This window comes from Orussus abietinus, unplaced genomic scaffold (assembly GCF_000612105.2).
Source record: "Orussus abietinus isolate OABI.00-Male unplaced genomic scaffold, Oabi_2.0 scaffold495, whole genome shotgun sequence".
Lineage (NCBI taxonomy): Eukaryota > Metazoa > Arthropoda > Insecta > Hymenoptera > Orussidae > Orussus > Orussus abietinus.
This window is the reverse complement of record NW_019394638.1, coordinates 1-20,644: the sequence shown is the minus strand read 5'-3', so window position 1 is coordinate 20,644 and position 20,644 is coordinate 1. Positions and strand designations below refer to the sequence as shown.

Genomic DNA, 20,644 nt, shown 5'->3' with positions numbered 1-20,644 from the left:
GGAGATCCAGGGGGCCCCAAGAGGAGGGAAACGTCTGTCACAGGATTGATAAATATCCCTAACAGCACCGAGCACGCAGTCGAGCTACCCCGTACCAGTTATACCTAATCACAACATAAACAACCGCCAAAATAGCGTACCGAATAAGTCGATATCACCGTGGGGGAGGGGGGGAGATGAGATTCATCTTACAATCTGTGATTTTACCTATTACGAAGGATGAGGGGTTGAGCGAATTGAAATATCTGGGTTATATAGCTGGGAGCAGAGGGTGGTAGAAATGGAGTACAGGTTGTAGATAAACAAACACACGGATAATACAAGGATAAACTCTGAAACCTAATGAAGTCAAGCTGGAATCGAAGAAATAGGTATTGTAATTCGTAAAACGCTCTAGAACGACGGTGCAATCTAAAAAAATCCCTTAATTTGAGATCCACCCCGCGATTCGATGAGTGGAGTCGCGCACGGAGTCTGCGGGGTCGTGCGACCCCGAAGAGGGAGGGCATGGTATAAGGTCGGCAAAGAATTCGACAAGTTCCTTTTCGACTCCTCAGCGAGTCACACGCAGGGGAGCCACCCTGGTATCCGACATCCCCCGTGCCGCCTCCGCCGCCCCCGACGGCGCTGCCAACAGCCCCGCCACCCCCGGGGACGCAGATAGACGCCGTGACACGCGATCCCGGTGCTGGTGCTCAGGATGGCGGTGGAGGCATCGCGACGACTCCAGTTAGTGAAGGCCCACCGTCCGTCCTGAACGCACCCCTAGTCGGGACCTCCACCGGTCGTCCAAGGGTCGGACCAGCCGGGGAAGTCGTCTTGCCACCAGCCCTGTTCGCCGAACCCGGAGAATCTTCCCCAAAAATCCGAAGAAGAACCGAAGCTCGGAGTCTATCGTCGAAGAACATGCCGAGGGTGAGTGTTTCGCGCCCTCTCCCAATTTAAAAAAAAAAAAAAAAAGTACGTACTTCAGATTCTTAATTTACCGAAGATTTATGAAGCTACTCATAGGTTTATGTATACGTATCCTAAATGGAGGAAGTTTGAATTTTGGGATCTCACTGTAAAGACTGTAAATGGGATTGTTATAGTTAAGTATTTCTTTGAGAATTGTATTTTTCTTTTTTTTTTTTTTCTGCAGGGTGTTTTACCGAGCGTCATTACGGTCATTGATTTTTTTAGGACGTCCTTCATGACGCGGGTTTCAGAATATTCATACGGTGGGGAGGGTCACTCCACGTGTTCCCCTCATCCCACGTGTCCAAACCGGACGTGTGACCGATTGTCCTCCACCTAGCAATTGCTTTCTTCCCCCCTTGTAACGGGCTTATTTATTATTTATTATTAATATAGCGAACGGATGAAAAGTAGGGAACTCGAGATTGGCGGACGCGAAAAACGTGCGTGCGTGTTACCGCTTAAGTTGCGAAAGAACGTTCAACTCACACACGTGCGATTACAACCTGCCGACTGTGCATATGATCGATACGCGCAGTTATGAGATTAGCCGAGTTTTTATTTTCTCGAGGCATGCATGAAGCATGTATCGTTAAATGACAACCTGCCGAAAATACTTAAAATCTGAGGAAGCTGAGAGTATATTTATTCGAATGATGGAAATTTTAGAAAATGGATTTATCTCGACGATGGAAATTTTAGAAAACGGATTTATCTCCTCGTATTGCCACACAGTATTCTGCAAATAATTGCAACTAAACGATTGATCGGCGCATTATCGGTCGTTTTTGATTTTCCCGGGGATTTTTACCAGTTCTTGTGTAAGTTAGATGAGGGTTATCTCCTAACGGTATGGTAAAGACTTACATCACCGGGGTCGTGATAAAGAACACCCTTTTCCGATGGGGCATTTTCGCCGCTGATGCTCTCTCTCTCTCTCGAGAAAAAAAAAAATCATCGATTTAAGTTACCGGATATGCACTCTTTCCGGGCAATATCAGCGAATTGTTACGTTCCGAATAAATGCGATAATATCGCGCATACCACTGACTTTACGCTCGATCTTACAAACAACGCGTACGTACATTCCACAGATAAAGTGTATTTTCCAGCACGGCTTTTGTTATCAGTCAAATAAATTTATTCATCATTGACGAAGCCGGTCATTAGGACTATAAAATATTGTCCCGTATAAAAATCCCCATCTCTCGTCTTTATCGCGACGTGTCAATCACGGTTGAAATGTAGCGATTGACTGCAAGCATGTCAAAAGAACGGCCTGGCGCCAACAACTCGTTACGTGACATCGTTCTAAGTCTAACGATTCGCCGAACTTTGGACGCGACAGTACTCTTTGCACGCCGACTTGCACCGAGCAAATTGATCTCCCACGAAACGTCTTATCCGGAATGTCCATTAGAGGTAAATCCAATCCTCTCGCGCGATGCTTTGAAACAAAACAGAAAAAGAAAAATACACATTCAATTTAACCAAACATATATCTGTATATATACCCAACTATACAAAAGAAATATTAATAACCTACTACTCTCATAGATATAAAATTTTCCATCCAAATTTTCACCCAAAACCTTAATCTCAATACATAATCCAAGTCTTTAAATATTACGCCTCATAAAATCCTATGCTTAAAATTTTTTTTTTTTNTAGAAATGGTGGTTTTGTCCATCTCCTTATCGAGCATCGATTAGTGTCGAGTCGAGCTGCATCTTTCTATGTGCGTCCTGTCACGCACGCAATGGGTTAGAGGGACATGCGTTACCCCGGGAATTATTTTTTCTTTTTTTTTTTCTATTGAAATGGTGGTTTTGTCCATCTCCTTATCGAGCATCGATTAGTGTCGAGTCGAGCTGCATCTTTCTATGTGCGTCCTGTCACGCACGCAATGGGTTAGAGGGACATGCGTTACCCCGGGAATTATTTTTTCTTTTTTTTTTTCTATTGAAATGGTGGTTTTGTCCATCTCCTTATCGAGCATCGATTAGTGTCGAGTCGAGCTGCATCTTTCTACGTGCGTCCTGTCACGCACGCAATGGGTTAGAGGGACATGCGTTATCCCGGGGAATTATAAAATCGGCCTGTCAACGTCAACATTGGGTTAATTGCGTCACGTGGAATCCAGAGACACGGTGAACATTGACCGCGGTAGTTTCCGCGGATGCGAAGCGTTGACTCCGTCTCGTCTGGTAGACTTTGCACCGCAGTTCCCAGACTAGTGAACTCCCGCTGGTGAACGCTCATGTACGCGGGCAATAAATCAGTCAATCCTGGTGAATGTTATCAGTAGTTGGGCCCTGGTAAAACCCTGTCGATCCGGCCACATTCCCGTATCGAGGAGCCCTCATCTTAGCCGCTGTTACCGCCTCTGCTATCACCCCAACAATTCTGCCGTACAACTTCCCCTAATTATCTCGGCAACGTTCGCAGAGATTGCACTTCCCAGGGGAACTTCCTCCGTTCTTCACGCACGACCAGGGGAAACTTCAATTCCTACGTGTCTAATTTGCCCACGTTACGTTGCCTGCAAATTGCAAGATACGAGGAGTTCCCCTTTTCCCTCTCCTTCTTTTTCTCCGTGATACGAGTTATCGGGACACGTGGGAGTCACGTGGGAGGCAGGGCGGATTTCCATGCAAGAGTTGGGAGCGAATGACTAACCGAGTATCCGGGGACTCGTGAAGGTCTTAAATTGGAGACTTTTGGACCCATCTTTTATGGGGTTCCGATAAGCAGGGCTTTCAAGGTGTAAATCACTCTGCAAGCGATCTCGCATCCCATCGAACCTTATCTCTCATGGCTTTATCGTTTCATGTCGATCCGTCACCCGTGTCATCTCTCACGGTCACGGCCACCGATTGCAGGTTGCTTTTCGACGTTATTCGATGGCGATATCTCGAATAAACGGGAATTCCCTCCCTCCACTCTATTCACGACATGGTCTTGGACCGACCTGAAAAGCATTTTTCATCCCAGCGAGAAAAGCTCGAGAAAAAAATTCCATCTCCTTTCCTAGATAGTCGGAGTCTTCGGTGGCAACGGTACGTCCTGCCGAGGCAGCGTTTAAGTCGCTAACTCAGCTAATTAATCTATTAACATTGCTAATTAGTTGGTGCGTTAGTTAGCGGTAAACATGTTTACCATCTCTGTATCGGCACAATAAATTTCCTTGGCGAAGACACTTTGACTCGAGTGATCTCTTTCGTTTTTTGGCTCGCAGACTTTTTTTGAGTGACCAAAATCGCCTCGCGGCAGAATCATCCGAGAAGTAGCAGTTGTTTGGCACGACATTATTATCCGTATCGGGAGAGGAAGATAGGGCAGGGTATGTACATACATGCCAATACGTTCCGCGTGTGTTGACCCAGGGAATCCTTGTCTGCAAAAATCCATTGAGATACCAACCGATGGTTCAATCCAGTTCATTGTGTTGCCACGTTGACTGCTCAAATTCCATGACTACTGGCCGAGCTAGGCGCTCGTAATTTGTCACTCTTAATATAAATCATGTGAATTATTGCTGACTCCAAAGTCGAGCTCGAGTTGGAGCCCCCTCGTATCTCCTGTCCGGGACTCGTTCTTAACATTCAACCGTGTATTAATATCTTGACCGATAGAGGAGCAAAGTTAAGACTTCCTTGAAGTCCAATTAATTTTTATATTACCGCCCCAGAATGGTCGATTTTAATTAATTAACTTTTGCTCTCGATTTCTCCTCGCTCGACGACTTCTGATTGCAAAGGTCTCACAGGATTCGTTATTCCGAGGCGATTGAGAAGAAGCACGTATTCGTTAACGAGGGTTCCGATTAAGTGTTTATTTTTGCCTCGATGCTGTCATAGTTAAGCTTGACCGAAACACAGGATTTCGGAGCCGCTTCATTTCTTCACTCAATTATTTTCCTCTTGCTCGTTCTTCTATTCTTCTCCCTTTACGCAAGTCATTAACGCGATGCAGGGATTAGGAATTAGGAATCGTTTTTCTCGGTCGTTCCATTTCTGACCTCCCGGGTACGAATTAACATTAGTTGGACGTACAGTTTATCTCTTCAGGATTATTGTCCAGGTGTGAGATTCCCATGGGTGGTTGCGGTTTGCGTGCAATCCCCGAAATTAATCGTCACACATGTACGAGGTAAATTCGCATTCGATCAGAAGCTTCCTCCCTCGTTCGGCGAGCGTTGAACCGAGCTCCGAGGAATTTTATTAGAATATTAGTTGACCCCAATCCCCCGAAATGGGACTTGCCAAATCGGCAAAGTTTTAATTAACTTCCAGGCAGAAATCCTTCCCACGGCCAAGGAAGTTCCTCTAGCGCGGGGGATCTCCTTCATTACGCCAATGAAATTATTTTTTCGCTTTCTACCTTTTTTCCCCCGGGCATGGAGCCAACCTGGTGAAGCAACTTCCTTGCGAATCCCTGCAAATTGGTACTAACACCGAAAGAAAATGAAGAAGACGAAGCATACTTGAAAAGCTACAAAAATGATGAATAAATTCGGTCACGTGAAATCACGCTCGCTCCAACCCCCTCGATTCACCCAACTCACCTCCATACAAAAAGATGTATCTCTTGTGTCCCTAATTCTCTTATCCTTTCTCAAAGTGTTCGAATTAATTGTAAAAACACCAGTCTTTAAGGTGATATGAAAGGGTCATTCTATATACATAAAACTCGATTCACCCAACTCACCTCCATACAAAAAGATGTATCTCTTGTGTCCCTAATTCTCTTATCCTTTCTCAAAGTGTTCGAATTAATTGTAAAAACACCAGTCTTTAAGGTGATATGAAAGGGTCATTCTATATACATAAAACTCGATTCACCAACTCACCTCCATACAAAAAGATGTATCTCTTGTGTCCCTAATTCTCTTATCCTTTCTCAAAGTGTTCGAATTAATTGTAAAATCACCAGTCCTTAAGGTGATATGAAAGGATCATTTTGTATACATAAAACGTCCAAATATAAAACTTTTCTCCAGACTGGGTACACCGAATAATTTGAAACTTCAACACGTGATTATAGAGGTCCTGAAGAAGAACGTGGTGCTCATGAAATTTCATTTTTGATACAAAAGAAAATGTTTGTATGTATCCCACACTAAAACCAAGAATACATATTCTTTCTTTTTTTTTATGAAATTTCATGAACACCGCATTCTTCCTTAAGGCCTCCACAATCACATGCTGAAGTTTCGAATTATTCGGTGCACCCAGTTTGGAGAAAAGTTTTATAAATATTTTGACGTTTTATCTATATAGATAAAAGATATAATGACCCTTTCGTATCATCTTAATGTCCGAATTACAGTCTTAGAAAATTTTAAGATACGACCGGAACTTGACTCGATGCATCAGACTTGGGCGTTTCTCGAGGTGTATGATCTTAATGTGCAAATTACATTCTTAGACAATTTCAAGTCATGACCGGGACTCGACTCGATGTATCCGATTTCTTGGGCGTTTACTCGAGGTGTATGATTTTAATGTCCAAATTACATTCTTAGAAAATTTCAAGTCATGACCAGGACTCGACTGGATGTATCCGATTTCTTGGGCGTTTACTCGAGGTGTATGATTTTAATATCCAAATTACATTCTTATAAGGAAGGTATCTCAGGTCGATCTCTCCGATTTGATTTATATTATGATATGTTATAGTAGACTAAAAACTAAGCGACACGTATTTTTGTTTAATCTGATATTAAACACTTTAAGGGGGTGAAACCACCATCCAATGTAAGGCATATCAAGGGGCGATTTGGCAGTTTCACCCACAAGAACATAATATTTTTTAACCGATCCACCTGGAAAAGCTTTCTCATAACGAGAAATGAAAAATATAATTTTCTCAATTAAAAAAAATTAAAGGGGTGAGCCACCCCTAAACATGATTACGTTTATGCAAAAAATGGTCAAATTCAAGTCTAAAAATCTGAAAAAAAATATATGTTGTGTATAAACACGAAGGAAATACGACGTGTCTTTGGATTTTCCCGAAAAAGATATTGGCCGAGGCAACTGCTCACCCCTGTGAGGGGGCACACCCCTTAATTTTTTTTTTTTAATGAGAAAATTAAATTTCTCATTTCTCGTTATGAGAAAGCTTTTCCAGGTGGATCGGTTAAAAAATATATATTCTTGTGGATGAAACTACCAAATCGCCCCTTGACATGCCTTACTTTGGATGGTGGTTTCACCCCCTTAAAGTGTTTAATACCAGATAAAAAAAAATACGTGTCGCTTAGTTTTTAGTCTATTATAACATATTATAAAATAAATCAAATCGGAGAGATCGACCTGGGATACCTTCCTTAGAAAATTTCAAGACATGACCAGGACTCGGCTCAATGCATCAAACTTCTTGGGCGTTTGCTCGAGGTGTCGAGTTACACCTGAAGGAAATCCTACAGCGCCGGTTCACCGGCAGTACACGGTAGTGCATCCTCCCGAGCACGTTTATATCGATTGGTGCCATTCAGTGCCAGGTGTTAGAACGCTCTTGGTCCCTGCCCCTTCCGCGAATGCCCCGCAGTCTTACCAACCCTCGACACCACGCGGCTTGACAAGGGTTAACGCCACTTCGGGGTGGTGTTGGCCGTGACCGTTTCGTTCGCGGTGTTCCTTCTCGGTGAAAGTCGCTTTAATCGCGCTCTCAGGTGTGCCCAGGTACACCGAGGTGACCAATCTCGCACGCAAAGAGTTTCGCGGTGATCTCGTCTACACGCCATTGACGAGAACCGGTTCCTCATGAAGACCCTGCGCGGTCGCTTTAGGTATGTTATGGACAACCGGTAAGGTAGGGCGCGAACCTTATCGTGCGCTGGGGTTCCGATCGTGGCTAACACGAGTTATATTACAAGTTATTATAACGTGTAAACGATAAATATCGCATTTTGTGCGAGAATACTTTCTGAAGTGAAACTTCCGACGGTAGGGCATATCGCATGTTATAAAAGGGAACCGTTAAGAGAATAGAAATTTTTGTCCTCTTTTTTCCCTTCTTATTACAGATTTCAGAGATGATCCGTTATAGATTTAGGTCATTTGTTGCTGACTGTGATTGTTATCGGGGAATGTAAGAGTCACAGATCGGGATATAGAGCGAGATACGTCGCAATTGTAGTATCGCGCCGACACGTGAAGCATCGATGAGTTGTATAAAAATATCCATTCCCTAAACATTGGCTCTTACGCAGTATTGTTTCGGACGGGTTACTTATCCGCCGGTAAGATAGCGGGGAGTTGATTTTAGATTAGCTGCTTTACAATAATCTGCGTCAAGCGTGGCTCAGAGGCATAAAACGTAGATCTATCGTGACGACAATTCGATGAATGACGATCGCCAAGATCGATTTTCCTTCCCTTATCTGTGTGCACAGGTCAGTATGGAAATATTGAATAAGAAGTCGGTGAATCGAAAACAGCCGCGAAGAAGACAGGAAATGAGAGAGAAAAGTTGAAGAGAGAATCAAGGCTAATATCCGTCAGACGTGCCATGAATTTTGATCCCGAGCTTCCGCTAATCTCGTTAATGCGGCGACATTCTTTGGCCAAACAAACTCATTATGCAATGTAATTATAGCGCTCAATGTGTTATCGTATTAATAAAAGTGGAGGGCAAAATGAGTAACACAAGGGGGACACAATCGCGTTCTTTTTTATAGCAGCGATATCTTTAATACGACTGATTTTATTGTCATATTAGTATTCAATAGAGTAAAAACTGTCGCGATATTTTAAGCCTAATAATATGAATTAAACGTATATTTTTTAGGGCACACTAGTCATGAACTGCTCATTATCTATGATAAATTCGCCCTAATGCAAGTATTTTTCCTCACGCGAGACCCTGCCAGTCACGGGCTCCATTCGTCCCATTTTTTTCCCCTTTTCTTTGAGCCCTTCCCACATTTTACTTTGCTTTTCACTAAGAACGCTGCACCATTTACGAGTCGCCATCTGTTTTGTCAATACAATCGTAAACTTTTGCCTGCAACTTTAGCCACTTAACTTTTTGTCAAGCTTCTCGTGACCAACGAAAACGTCCTCACCACAGGGCAATTTTATGAATACGTTCCAGACATTATTTATAGGTCTTGTTATTTGCGGAAGTCAGAAAATAAAAATAACTGACGCACCAGTACGTAAGTCTTTTCCACAGGGTACTTTGACTCGTGGTCTATTATGAAATCCACATCTCTTCGGAGACTCTTGATATCCGTGCAGACCAAAAGCCTATTATATAAAAAAAACTGAACTACACGGCTGTTTGGTCTGCGAAAAGAGATAAGGCTATTCGATGTCATAACGGTTTAATGTTTTCACACTTGGATTGCACAACTTTGGCTGACCTACCGTAAATAAAAAGTAAAAATTGAAGATAGCGCTCTTGCTTCGTTCCTAGTATCCCGACATTATCAGTAGCCAAATTCATCAGCACACGGCTGAATTTAATTCATTAATTTTAACAATTGATTTTCGTGAAAACCATTCATTTTTTTAGATATTTGGTGAACATGAAACAATGAAACAATAATGTGTATTTTTCAGGCAGTACTTAAGAGCGCCGCTCTTCTGACGCTGCGAGGGCAGATGGAGAGGCGGCGGCCACCGTTTATTAGGAGTTCCGCGAAAGCTAAAGAGGTATGAAAATATTTTTAATTAAAGTGTCAGTAATTATTGAAGATAACACAAATATGCCGCAATCTTTCAAGTAATGTGAATTATAATTTATCATTTGAAATTTCAAAATCATCGGTAAACTTGTCAAGTGTACATCTAAAGAAAACCATCGTTACCCTGTTTATACTTTAGAGTATTATAGATCGTTCCTATTATTTCGAGAATATTTCAAACTCAAATATTTATCGTGATTTTGCATCGATTTATGATGAATAAATACATTATTTACGAATATTTTTTGCGTTATTGACTAAAGTAGTGCCTCTTCTTCTTTCGATAATGGTCGTCAGCGCCTCAAAAGAAATCGTGTCATGATTCGGAACTATAATAGTAAACAGAAATCGATGAAGAAACCAAACAAATATAACCTCAAATTCAGTTATAAACGAAATGACATTTGAAATACTAAAATATTGTAGTATTCCTACAGCATGCCACACTAATAAATAAACACAAAGGTTATTAGATTATTGGATATTTGTAGAAGTTATGAATATGATATATGCCATTATAGTGCTGTTATACAGATGTAAAGTGTTCTTTAACATTAGATATAGTATTTTGCTCTGCAGTGAATATTGTAATTAATTCTTTTAATTATGCCTTTAGTCAGGACGAAACGGAGGTAGTAAAATGGATCCTGGGTGCTGCGGAGCTTCGAGTAGCGGTGGTGGGGACAGAGCTGGTGACGAGGATCTTTCTCCAGAAGTTCTAATCAGGCAAAACTATGAGTTACGTCATCGTCTGGAAGAAGAAGCTACCAACTACAAGAAAAGACTGGATACCTATCGGCAAGCACAACAGCACCAAGCAGCTCTTGTATCACGGTTACAGGCAAAAGTTAGTTCCACTATTTTATTTTTAAAGATATTACAAATGTAAATTAAATGCTAAACAAATATGAATGAACTCCTGAGATTATTATATATAGAATTATATTATTTTGTTTAATATTTCCTGTAATATGTTTATTTATTAATACCGTTTTTGTGTAGGTTCTACAATATAAACACAGATGTTCAGAGCTAGAAAACCAGATGATTGAATCCGTCCCATGTGAAAGTAGAGTTTCCACTGCAGCAATTCCAAGTTCTACTATTTTGGATGCTGCACATCAGACACTTAGAGAAATCCGAGAAGAACAAATTCAAGATCTAGAAACAGCCTTACACAAACTTGCTGACGAAAGAAAAAAGTAACCTTGTCATACTTTATTATTAATTAACTTAATACATTTATTTAATGAATGTATCGTTGCGTCATCTCTCGATAGTTCATTCATTCACATGTATTTTCATGTTTCAGGTGTGATAAACTGTTGCAGATAAATACGTCTTTAAAAGAACAACTAGAAGAATCTCATCAGACTAATGAAGCTCTTACTAACGATTTACAAAAACTGAGTAACGACTGGGACCTTCTGCGCGAAGAATTAATTATTAAGGAGGAAGAATGGAAGGAAGAAGAACAAGCTTTCAACGAATACTACACTTCGGAACATAATCGCTTACTAAATCTCTGGAGAGACGTGGTTTCCGTGAAAAGGATGTTTTCAGAAATAAAATCGGCAACAGAACGAGATCTTTCAAATTTCCGTCACAAAATGGTTTCTACAGCTACTGACTTATCAACAGCGTGTAATGGTGTTAAAATAGCTATGAAAATTCAAGCAAGTGCAGTGCAACCATCATACACTGTTAGTTACCTTTAACACTTAACAAAACTCTCACACGTAACTATTCTTTATGTAAATCCATAATTACTTTTTAGGGAGGTCATGTACAACCACAGCAAGATCAATTACAACAACCTCAAGCTGCCACCGAATCAAAACCAGATACAGCGGTCTCGAAGCAACAATTTGATGCAGCGCAAAACGAAATCCGCATGAAAGACGAACGAATCAATCAACTGATACGCGAAATTCATAATTTGGTACTGCAAACCGATTTATTTTATGCTCACGTGGAATTTTTAAGATTTTACCGTATAAGACATTTTTGTTTTCCTTTCTTATTTCAGGAAGAGCGATGTGGAGAAGCCGAAGCTGGAGTTGGTCATGCAGTTAGGATGCAAGAGGACGTTGAAGTTTTGCAATCAGCGCTAAGAGATATAGCCCATGCTGTTATTCAAGATGCTGAAGCGCGGGAGGTTGAAAACATACAGACAGGTCCCCACATCCACTTATCACCGAGCGGTCCAGTTCCTCAACGATCTCCGAAAAGAGGCACAAGAAGTAACACCATTCCTGCCTTTGCAGAGAGCACGATCAGTGCTGTTCAAGCGGCGCTTCATAAATATCAACTCACGATACATGAACTTCAGGTATACACAGTTATTCTCCATTTTGTTATATTTCTACTTATGTATTTGATCGTTCAATCGGTTATAATAAGTCCTATCTTGATCATTTATTCAGGTGAAGCTGCAAATGAATAAGGAACAATTGTCACTAACTAAGAAACAGTGCGAAAACGCGGAAGAATGCTCTCAAGCTTTAGAAGAAAAAGTTGCAGAATTGACCACTCAATTGGATGCATGTCGATCTCATTGCACTCAACTCACTCAGGAGAAAGAAATGTTACAAAAAGGCCTTGATACCGTTAGATCTGAAAAGAATAACCTTGATAAAAACAGAGTGGAAATTAACAACATGGTATGCCGTATTCTCAAGTAATTTCTTACCATTCATTCTTATTTTAATACATCGTACTTATTTCCCATTTAGATGGAAACATTGAACATGGAGTACGAGAAACTCCAAAAGGCTCACAGTAAATTGCAAAAAATGTATGACAGTCTTGAAGATGAGAAACTATATCTTCAAGGAGAGCTCAGCAAATCTTCAAAAGATTGTGAATTACGGTATGCACGTTATCTTTAAATAATATCAGTAAATACAAGTTTTAAAATTAAAAAAAAAAAATATACGTGCATGTGTGGTCCAATGTCGATGTCCGATTTTCACAGAGAAATAAATCTTCGTTCAGAAGAAGAACGGTGCAGCAGATTGATGGAAGAACTTTTAACATTACGCGAAGACTTAAATAAAGCTTACCTAGCTAAGGATATGCTGGAACAACAAAAATTAGAAGCAGATACATTGATTTCTCAGATTGAAAAAAGCAAAGGTAATATAAATTATTCTTTGTCTGTTTTTTTTATCCCTTCTCTGCTCACATTGCATAGGAAAACTCTCCGATCTTTAGGTGATTCTGATCTCGAATTGGAGCGCATACTTTTGGAAAAATCCGACATTCAAGAAGTATTGGTAAAGGTGGAAGCTGTTTGTGCTAATCACGAGCACGATAAGCAGAGATTACAAGAAGAACTGAAGAAGGTAAATCGGTGAAATTATCTATTAATGATTAGCAATTTATTAAATTGTTATGGCGACGATGACTGCTATTATTGAATGTACAGGTGGAAGAAGAAAAGAGCAAGCTCATGTGTCAAAATACCGATCAGCAAGGAGACCTAGCTTCTTTGAGAAAAGAACTTCTGCAAGCGGAACAAATACGATTGGATCTTGAAGCCGATAAAGTAACTCTGACTGAAAAAATTAAATTCTTGGAGATCGAAAAGGAAAAGGTTGAACTGGAATTGGGACAAGTAACTAGAGAACGAGGAGATTTAAGTAATCAGTTGTCAGTTCTTGCCAGAAAGAAAGAAGCATTGAATGAAGAATTAATGAGAGTTAGACAGAGACTAGAACAAGCCAATGAAATGAATGCTAGACTCAATAGGAATTTAGAAGACCTTGTAAAAGACAACGAAGAGAAACACGTAAGGGAATAAATGTCGAATGAAATAACGTCATAACGTTACAACTATTTAATTTAAAATTAATAAGATATAAAGAGTAGAAATAGATTAATTTCATGATATTTTTCAGATGATAATAGAAACCAACGAAAAAGAACTACAGCGATTGCAGGAACAGCTCTGTGCAGTACGAAGCGAAAAAGAAACATTGGAAGCAGTGTTATTTGATACACAAACTAATTTAGAAGCGACGCACATAAAGAAGGTTCAGCTGGAAAAGGATAAGCAAGACTTATTGATTAAGCAAGAGAGCTTAAAAGGACAAGTGGCTAGACTAACCAAGGAATTAGAAAACAGTGAAAAACGCGCACACGACATCAAACAAACACTGACTCAGCAATGTGGAAACCAAGAAGCAGAATACCAACAGATAATTTCAAATATGAAGAAACAAAATGAGGAGAACGTTAAAAAATTAAGCGATGAGAAGGTGATGCCGAATTACAATTTGAACATATCATTAGATTCAAACATAAATATAGAAAACTTGATCATTTGGTTTCAGGAACAAATAAGAATATCGTTGGAAAAACGTCTTCAGCAGACCGTATCCGAACTTGGCGGAGAAAAAGACGACGAAATCGCTCAGTTACAACGGAGGATAGAAGAATTACAGGAACATATTGAAACAGTGTGTCAACAGCACGAGGAGGTCCTTCTCCGTGCTGAAAACGATAAGCAACAAGCCTTGCTAATGGGTAATTGACATGCCTAAGAGGTTGTACAGAATTAGGTACAAATGATATTAAATCTGTATCTTATTTTTATACAGCCCATCACGACCAGCAGGCCTTATTGGAGAAATTAGAAAGCGTCTATCGAGAACTGGAAGACGAGAAAGGAAGTCTCGACCGATTACGAAGAGAGTCGACGGTACGTTCTGAACAAGACCGAAACAATATGAATCAGCTCCGAGATGAGTTAAATCGCCTCCGAACGAGATTGGATGAAACCAAACTGAAAGCGGACGAAGAGAGATTAAAACTTGAACTGAGGATCGAAGAAATTTCGAAAGAGCGTGAGAATGTGCAGCGAGAATCAGAAGAGCTTCAGGTACAACTACAAATGGCCGAGGATAAAGTTGATATTCTTCAAAACCAATTCCAAGAAACAAGCAGAAAACTGAAAGAATGTAAGTTTTCAAACTGCTTTGTTACGCTATCATCGAGTACGTATTCTTACCGGCTTATAACAATTACATTGCAGCTGAAAACACAACTGAAACATTACGGAAAGAACTGATTGATGTTCGTCGGCAGTTAGCGGATTCCAAATTTGAAAAGGAGAAATACAATAGCAGTAACAAAGATTTGCGAGAACACGTAAAACGTATCGAGGGCGATAAGCGAGAACAGGGAAGAGGCTTGGAAGAGGCACATCAAAAGATTGCAGGTTTCGAAATAAAGCATGATTCAGTTATTACACTTTTAATTTTCAACGGTTTTTTAAATATCGTCTTAATAAAATCATTTTATATTATAAACTTTTGGCAGCCTTGGAAGATGTCAAGACTGCTCTTGATTCTGAGAGAACACGGCTACAAACTCAACTGAGGGACATGGAACGCGAATCGTTACAACTTCAGCAACAGCTTCGTTTCACTCAAGATGAACTACAAAAGGCTCATTCTTCTAATTCACAAGCTCAAAATGAAGAAAAAGAACTGCAAGCCAGATTAGCAAATGAAACCGAAGAAAGAGAACGTCTGCAATTGCAATTACATCAAATGAAGAAACAGGTATAACAGTTTCTGACAAACTAGAGATACTCTTTCAATGAAATGTTCAATTTAAACATCAATTTTCAGGTGGTCGATTTGGACAACAGTTTGGAAGTTACACGCCAAGAACTTGGAAGATTACGGGCACGTGCGGACGAGGAGGATGAACGATGGAGAGCTAGAGAACAAGAATTACTCGTGAGACTCGAGGATAGTCGATGTCGCGAAAGAAAATTGGAGGATCAAAAGCATAATTTGGAAGTGTGTCTCGCGGATGCATCTCAGCAAATTCAGGAGCTCAAGGTTTGGAATAAATATTTATATATAGTTTACGAATTTTAAATCGATATTATGCTTTTATCCTAACTCTAACATTCGTAATTCAGGCACGCCTCGGGGGATCCGAGGGTAGAGTCAGAGCTCTGGATGCTCAACTATCACAATTAGAAGTCGCCAAGAAAGAGGTAGAGCAAAAGTTAAGTAGCGTGGGGTCGACACTTCGTCGAATCGCGGGTATTCAGTTGGATGGTAGTGTTAATATACCATTCAAGTTAATGAGTCCTTCCAGAAGGTGGAGTCCGGCTCGAGGTACGCGTTCATCACCTTACATATTCTACTACTCTAATAAGTTATTAAAATTTAATTCATTTGAATTACAGTTCATCATGATCATTGTGAAGCTGGACGTGATATTGTATTAGACGTTGATCCAGAAGCTGTAAGAAAAGGTGTCCGATGTTTAATGCAACAGGTTGCTCAGATCGAGCGGGAGAGAGTAAGATTTAAGCACAAAGCTATATTATTTTATTTTCATTACGATACCAGGTTTTTCATGTCTGGTATTTATTTACAGGATGACTATAAAACCGAACTCAGTAATTTACGCAAACAACTTGCGGAGGCGCACGAGAATCAAACTAAAACAGAATCGAAACTAACCAGCGTGCTATCAAACCTGAGAATTCTTCAGGATGAAAAGAATGTTTTAGACTCTAAATTGACCCAAAAGCAAGCAGCTTTCCAAGCGCAGGTACAGACTATAACATATCGATACATAAAATAATCATCTCTTGTATCGCTAATAATTTTATTCCAATTTTAAGGCCGAAGCGTTACAACAGAAGTCTGGAGAAACTGAGCATATGAGAGAGAAAATAACGACGCTTGAATTGACCATTAGTAGCGAATCAGAAGGACGAGAGCAATCTAAAGTGAGTATTCTCCATTCTGTCGTGAAGAGAAACTAAACTTTTTATATTTTCTTAACGCTTTACAATTTTACAGGACAAAAGTGAGAAAATGAAGCAAGCAATTAATAGACTGGAAAACGAGAAGAGAAGTCTTCAGGAAGAACTCTCAAGAAACGAGTCTCGAGCGACGAAGCTGGAGTTACAACGTATGTCCCTCGAAGGAGATCTTCAACGTTTGCAAATGATACTACAAGAGAAAGATGCAAATATACAGGTCGATAATTTTTTATCAAAGTTTTATTTAATTCCTCCATATGTTTACTGCATCACACATACTAACGATTTTTTTTTTTGTATAGAAATTGCAAGATCGATCTGATACACAAACTAGAACCATGGTTAGTCTGGAAGAACGTTGTGCTTCATTGAAGTCCACAATAGAACAATTGAACCTTGCCTTAGAAAGAGGTTCTTCGGGTGAAAGCGAGCTTAGGAGTGAAATTAATGTACTGCAACGAGCTTTAATGGAGAACAATACAACCCTGCAGAGTCAATACGAGAAGGTCAAACAGGTAGATAATTAAAAATATGGACCAAAATGTTTAAATGCCTAATAACACCGACTTTGCCTCGTAGCTTCAGAAGCAGCTTTCAAACGCTGAAAACGATCGCCGTCTTTTGTCGGAACGATTGGAAACCTCCCAGCAAACTGTAATGGACTTGCGTCACACGAATCAAACGTTGAACGATCAATTATCTCGTTTCCAAACGGATTTAGCAAATAACGAAGTTCAACGATCCGGTTTGGAGGCTCAATTAAGACTAGCTACTAACTGGCCACAGGAAGGAAGTACCAACAAAGAGGAGGAATTGATCAGACAGTTGCAATCCGCGCAAAGAGAAAAGAGCGAATTGAAAGGCAAAATGGACACTTTGTACGATAAGGTAACGATTTGTTAACACTTTCATGTTTACAAATATCTAAAGCTAGTAAACCCACATCTGATAGTCAAAGATCAAAGGAATATGAATTCAATTTCATTATGAATATGATCAAATGTGTATTAATTAATCTACAGGTAAAAATGCTTGAGTCGGATAAGCAAAATCTAGAACGTCAGGCTTCTTCGACAAGACCCAGCAGCATCCGCAGCAAGAGCTACGAGAGACCCGAAAAAGCGCAAGCGGAACTAGCCGGGTCCGCTGTCACGATTGAATGTTTCGAACAAGAGAACAAAGAACTTCGATTGAAAATCCGTAGATTGGAGGCGCAATTGGCCGAGAAGGAAGCCGAACTAGCGCGATGCAAAGCGACGCATATTCATCCTCATATGCATTCTCATCCACACTCGCATTCACATTCGCATTCTCATTCTTTATTGGATCTGACCAGTCGGGACAGAAGTGGAGAAGTGGAAAGACTTCGAGCTGCTCAGCTGCAAGCGGAGAAACTCTTGGAAGCCAGAGAACAGAGTCATCGTCAACAGGTGCTCCGACTTGAAAATCAGGTAGAATGAAGAATGATTTGGAGAAATATAATAATTAACTTTGCATATTACAATTTAACTACTAACGATGAAAAAGAAGAGTACTTAAACATAGGAAGTACTTTAAATGCTAAAAGCGTATATCTCCTAAATTGCTTAGCATTCGTTCCTCCATAACCATACATCACTTTTAATACTCGAACTATGTAGTAAATAATGATGTATTATTTTGCAGATTCAGTTACTCAGGGAACAACTCAATCAAGAAATCAAACGTCGTCAACTATACGTGTTGCGCAGCTCTCGAGCTGGCAAAGAGATGCAGCAGTTACGACAAGCGTTAGGCGATTCATTGAGAACCGTTTCACAAGATCCATCTCTGGATGCTATGTTACTGGAACATGAAGCTAGAAAATTGGATTGTACCCTCGCTACCAGTACCACCAGTTTGCCACCATCATTGGCATTGCCTCCTCCGTCATGTTACGATAGACGGTCGCCAACTCCAGTTCATTTGAAATAGGTCTAAGAGTTGATTCAAAACAAACATCTGAAAAGGTACCGCAAATTGGTACTTGCCATTTGTATGCAAATCTCTAATTGTTACAAACAAGAGTTCGAGATATCTCTTATGATACGTGGAGTTACGTATAAAATCAAGACAAAATTCTCAATCCTATTTCGATGGTTTCTTGGTTCGGATGATTTTTATTACTTTTGGCCCGTCATTGGTATTTGATTTATATTCTACCTTAAATTCCCAATTTCAAAATTTGGAGTATTTGTTCATACATCCACAAGATTTTTGTTGAAATGTAATCAACACAGACGAATGGTTTATGCTTTAGAAAATATTGTACGCTATCACTCGAATCCTTTGTGTTGTTATTTATTATTTATTGTTAAAGAGCCATTTGATGTATAGAGACAAAGACTACACTCTCCATGCAGAAATCGCGATAGAAGATTGAGAAAAAGTATTGAAAACATGTTTGTAGTTATTTAACTCCAATATTTATGGCACGAGTGACATACACAGTACTTATGAAATGCTGCAGTATTTTTTAGAATTATTTTCAACTATTTTATGTTTTTTGACATGGAGTGAAAATAGCAAAATAATTTTTTTTAGAGAATGTTGATGAACTATGTGAAGTTCCAATGAGAAACGATATAACTGTAGCCTTTACATAATCCGTCCATATTTAATCTGAAAATTATCTGTTAACCAGTCGTATACAACTGGCTAAAATCGGCATGGATTTTAATTTTAGGCCTTCCAAAAGTCCTTATCATTAGAAATGTTTCGTAATGTAGTCTTACATATGATTCGTATAATGGAGAGCACTTGCAAAGCATATCATAACAGTAAATGCTATGTTTAGTCTCGACACGAGACCAAACTTTATCGTCAAGTGTGAGAAATTTAGAGAAAAGCTTTCGATTAACCACGCTAGAGCCAGGCATTGAAATCAATGCATCACTGAAGGTAGATAAGAAATAAACCAATAGGTGAATAGGAAAGAGCAATATACACGGCAGAGTGGATTGTGTCAATTCTCTATAATTGAGAATATAGACATCCAGTCCAGCCGCGTAATAAATTTATATACCTATGCTGTCCAGCCTACGGATCATAAATGATGAAACTACATGCAAGTCTCATTTATATTACAAAATTTAGTTTTAAAGTTTCTTCGTCAAGCACTTACGTAATACAGTGCTCTTTGTGTAAAAGAGTATTATACTGTTGTAAGATTCTAGAGAAAATTGTCCTATACAGGATTTTTAGAACTTTTGAGACATTTTGCCATTGACCTACCGGCAATACGAAAACGTACATAAAGCACAATTATCGTTTCAAACGCGTTTTCTGATTACAGGTAGTAAACTTTTAAAAGAATTTTTTAATTGATTTACAAAAATTATATATACACACATTCACTGCGACGCGTATACACTTGTGTTCATTGTTCCTCAACCATTCCTATAATTGAATGGTCAAGAACAAAAATAAAAAGTTCGACTACCTTTCGCGAATATTTCTCAGCGGTTTACTACGGTAAGCGTACTATACAAACGGGAATAAGTAGAAACGGTAGATTCGATGAATGACTACAGAATGTCCCAATAGGCAATATTTTAATTTGAATGTACATCACACAATATCGCCGTTTTTGTCTGTAATAATTATTTCTCCCCGATTCGTTTTTACTAGAAAGTAACCATTGTACTAGTCAAGCGATCCTATCGAACTATTTTTAATTAAGTCTCACATGGGTTCAATGTGTAATGTAAAACATCAATGTGCAAAATAAAAACGACGTCGCGATCATTCGTGTGTCAATAATAAACCTCTTCTTCCATGACAGGTTCAAAATATACATGCAAAACCGAAGACTTTTTCGTTCTCGACCCACTCCAGATGCAGAATTGTTTTAAACTGAAAGTCTTCGTAATGAAAGGAAAAGGTAAGAACACGACTTAACGGAAGAGAAAACAAAGCCTCACGAATATTGTTTTCGACTTTGAATATGGCATGACGTCGTAGGTGTTTACAGAGATGCAATTTTCTTCAGATACCCTGTATCTCCCCTGAAAAAAAATCACAGCCACTAGCTCGAGAGATCAATTTAAGCAAAACAACCTTCCCCACCAAGCTGAAAAAGTGATGAACTTCACACAAAAACTTCAAACCCTGTATCTCCTCCGAAAAAAATTGCAGCCACTAGCTCGAGAGATCAATTTAAACGGAACAAC

At 39.6% G+C, this 20,644-nt stretch overlaps 1 protein-coding gene across 4 annotated transcripts; it reads left to right on the top strand.

Moving 5' to 3' along the window:
* Nucleotides 1-783: 783 nt before the first annotated feature.
* On the top strand, nt 784-20,209 carry LOC105703327 (rootletin). 4 transcript variants are annotated; one of them, XM_012431645.2, is made up of 27 exons: nt 784-915; nt 9,531-9,623; nt 10,272-10,502; nt 10,658-10,857; nt 10,968-11,358; nt 11,433-11,597; nt 11,685-11,987; nt 12,082-12,318; nt 12,391-12,527; nt 12,633-12,793; nt 12,872-13,002; nt 13,086-13,448; nt 13,558-13,917; nt 13,993-14,185; nt 14,260-14,619; nt 14,694-14,879; nt 14,981-15,225; nt 15,295-15,510; nt 15,594-15,795; nt 15,867-15,982; nt 16,061-16,237; nt 16,311-16,418; nt 16,492-16,671; nt 16,757-16,969; nt 17,034-17,342; nt 17,477-17,884; nt 18,120-20,209. In XM_012431645.2, the coding sequence occupies exons 1-27, from the start codon at nt 907-909 to the stop codon at nt 18,405-18,407; spliced, it is 5,982 nt and encodes a 1,993-aa protein (XP_012287068.1). In that variant the 5' UTR covers nt 784-906; the 3' UTR covers nt 18,408-20,209. The 4 variants fall into 4 exon arrangements, with proteins under 4 accessions (XP_012287068.1, XP_012287067.1, XP_012287069.1 ...); XM_012431644.2 differs by having other exon boundaries at nt 17,477-17,905; XM_012431646.1 differs by lacking the exon at nt 784-915 and adding an exon at nt 7,728-7,753 and having other exon boundaries at nt 17,477-17,905.
* Nucleotides 20,210-20,644: the final 435 nt, after the last annotated feature.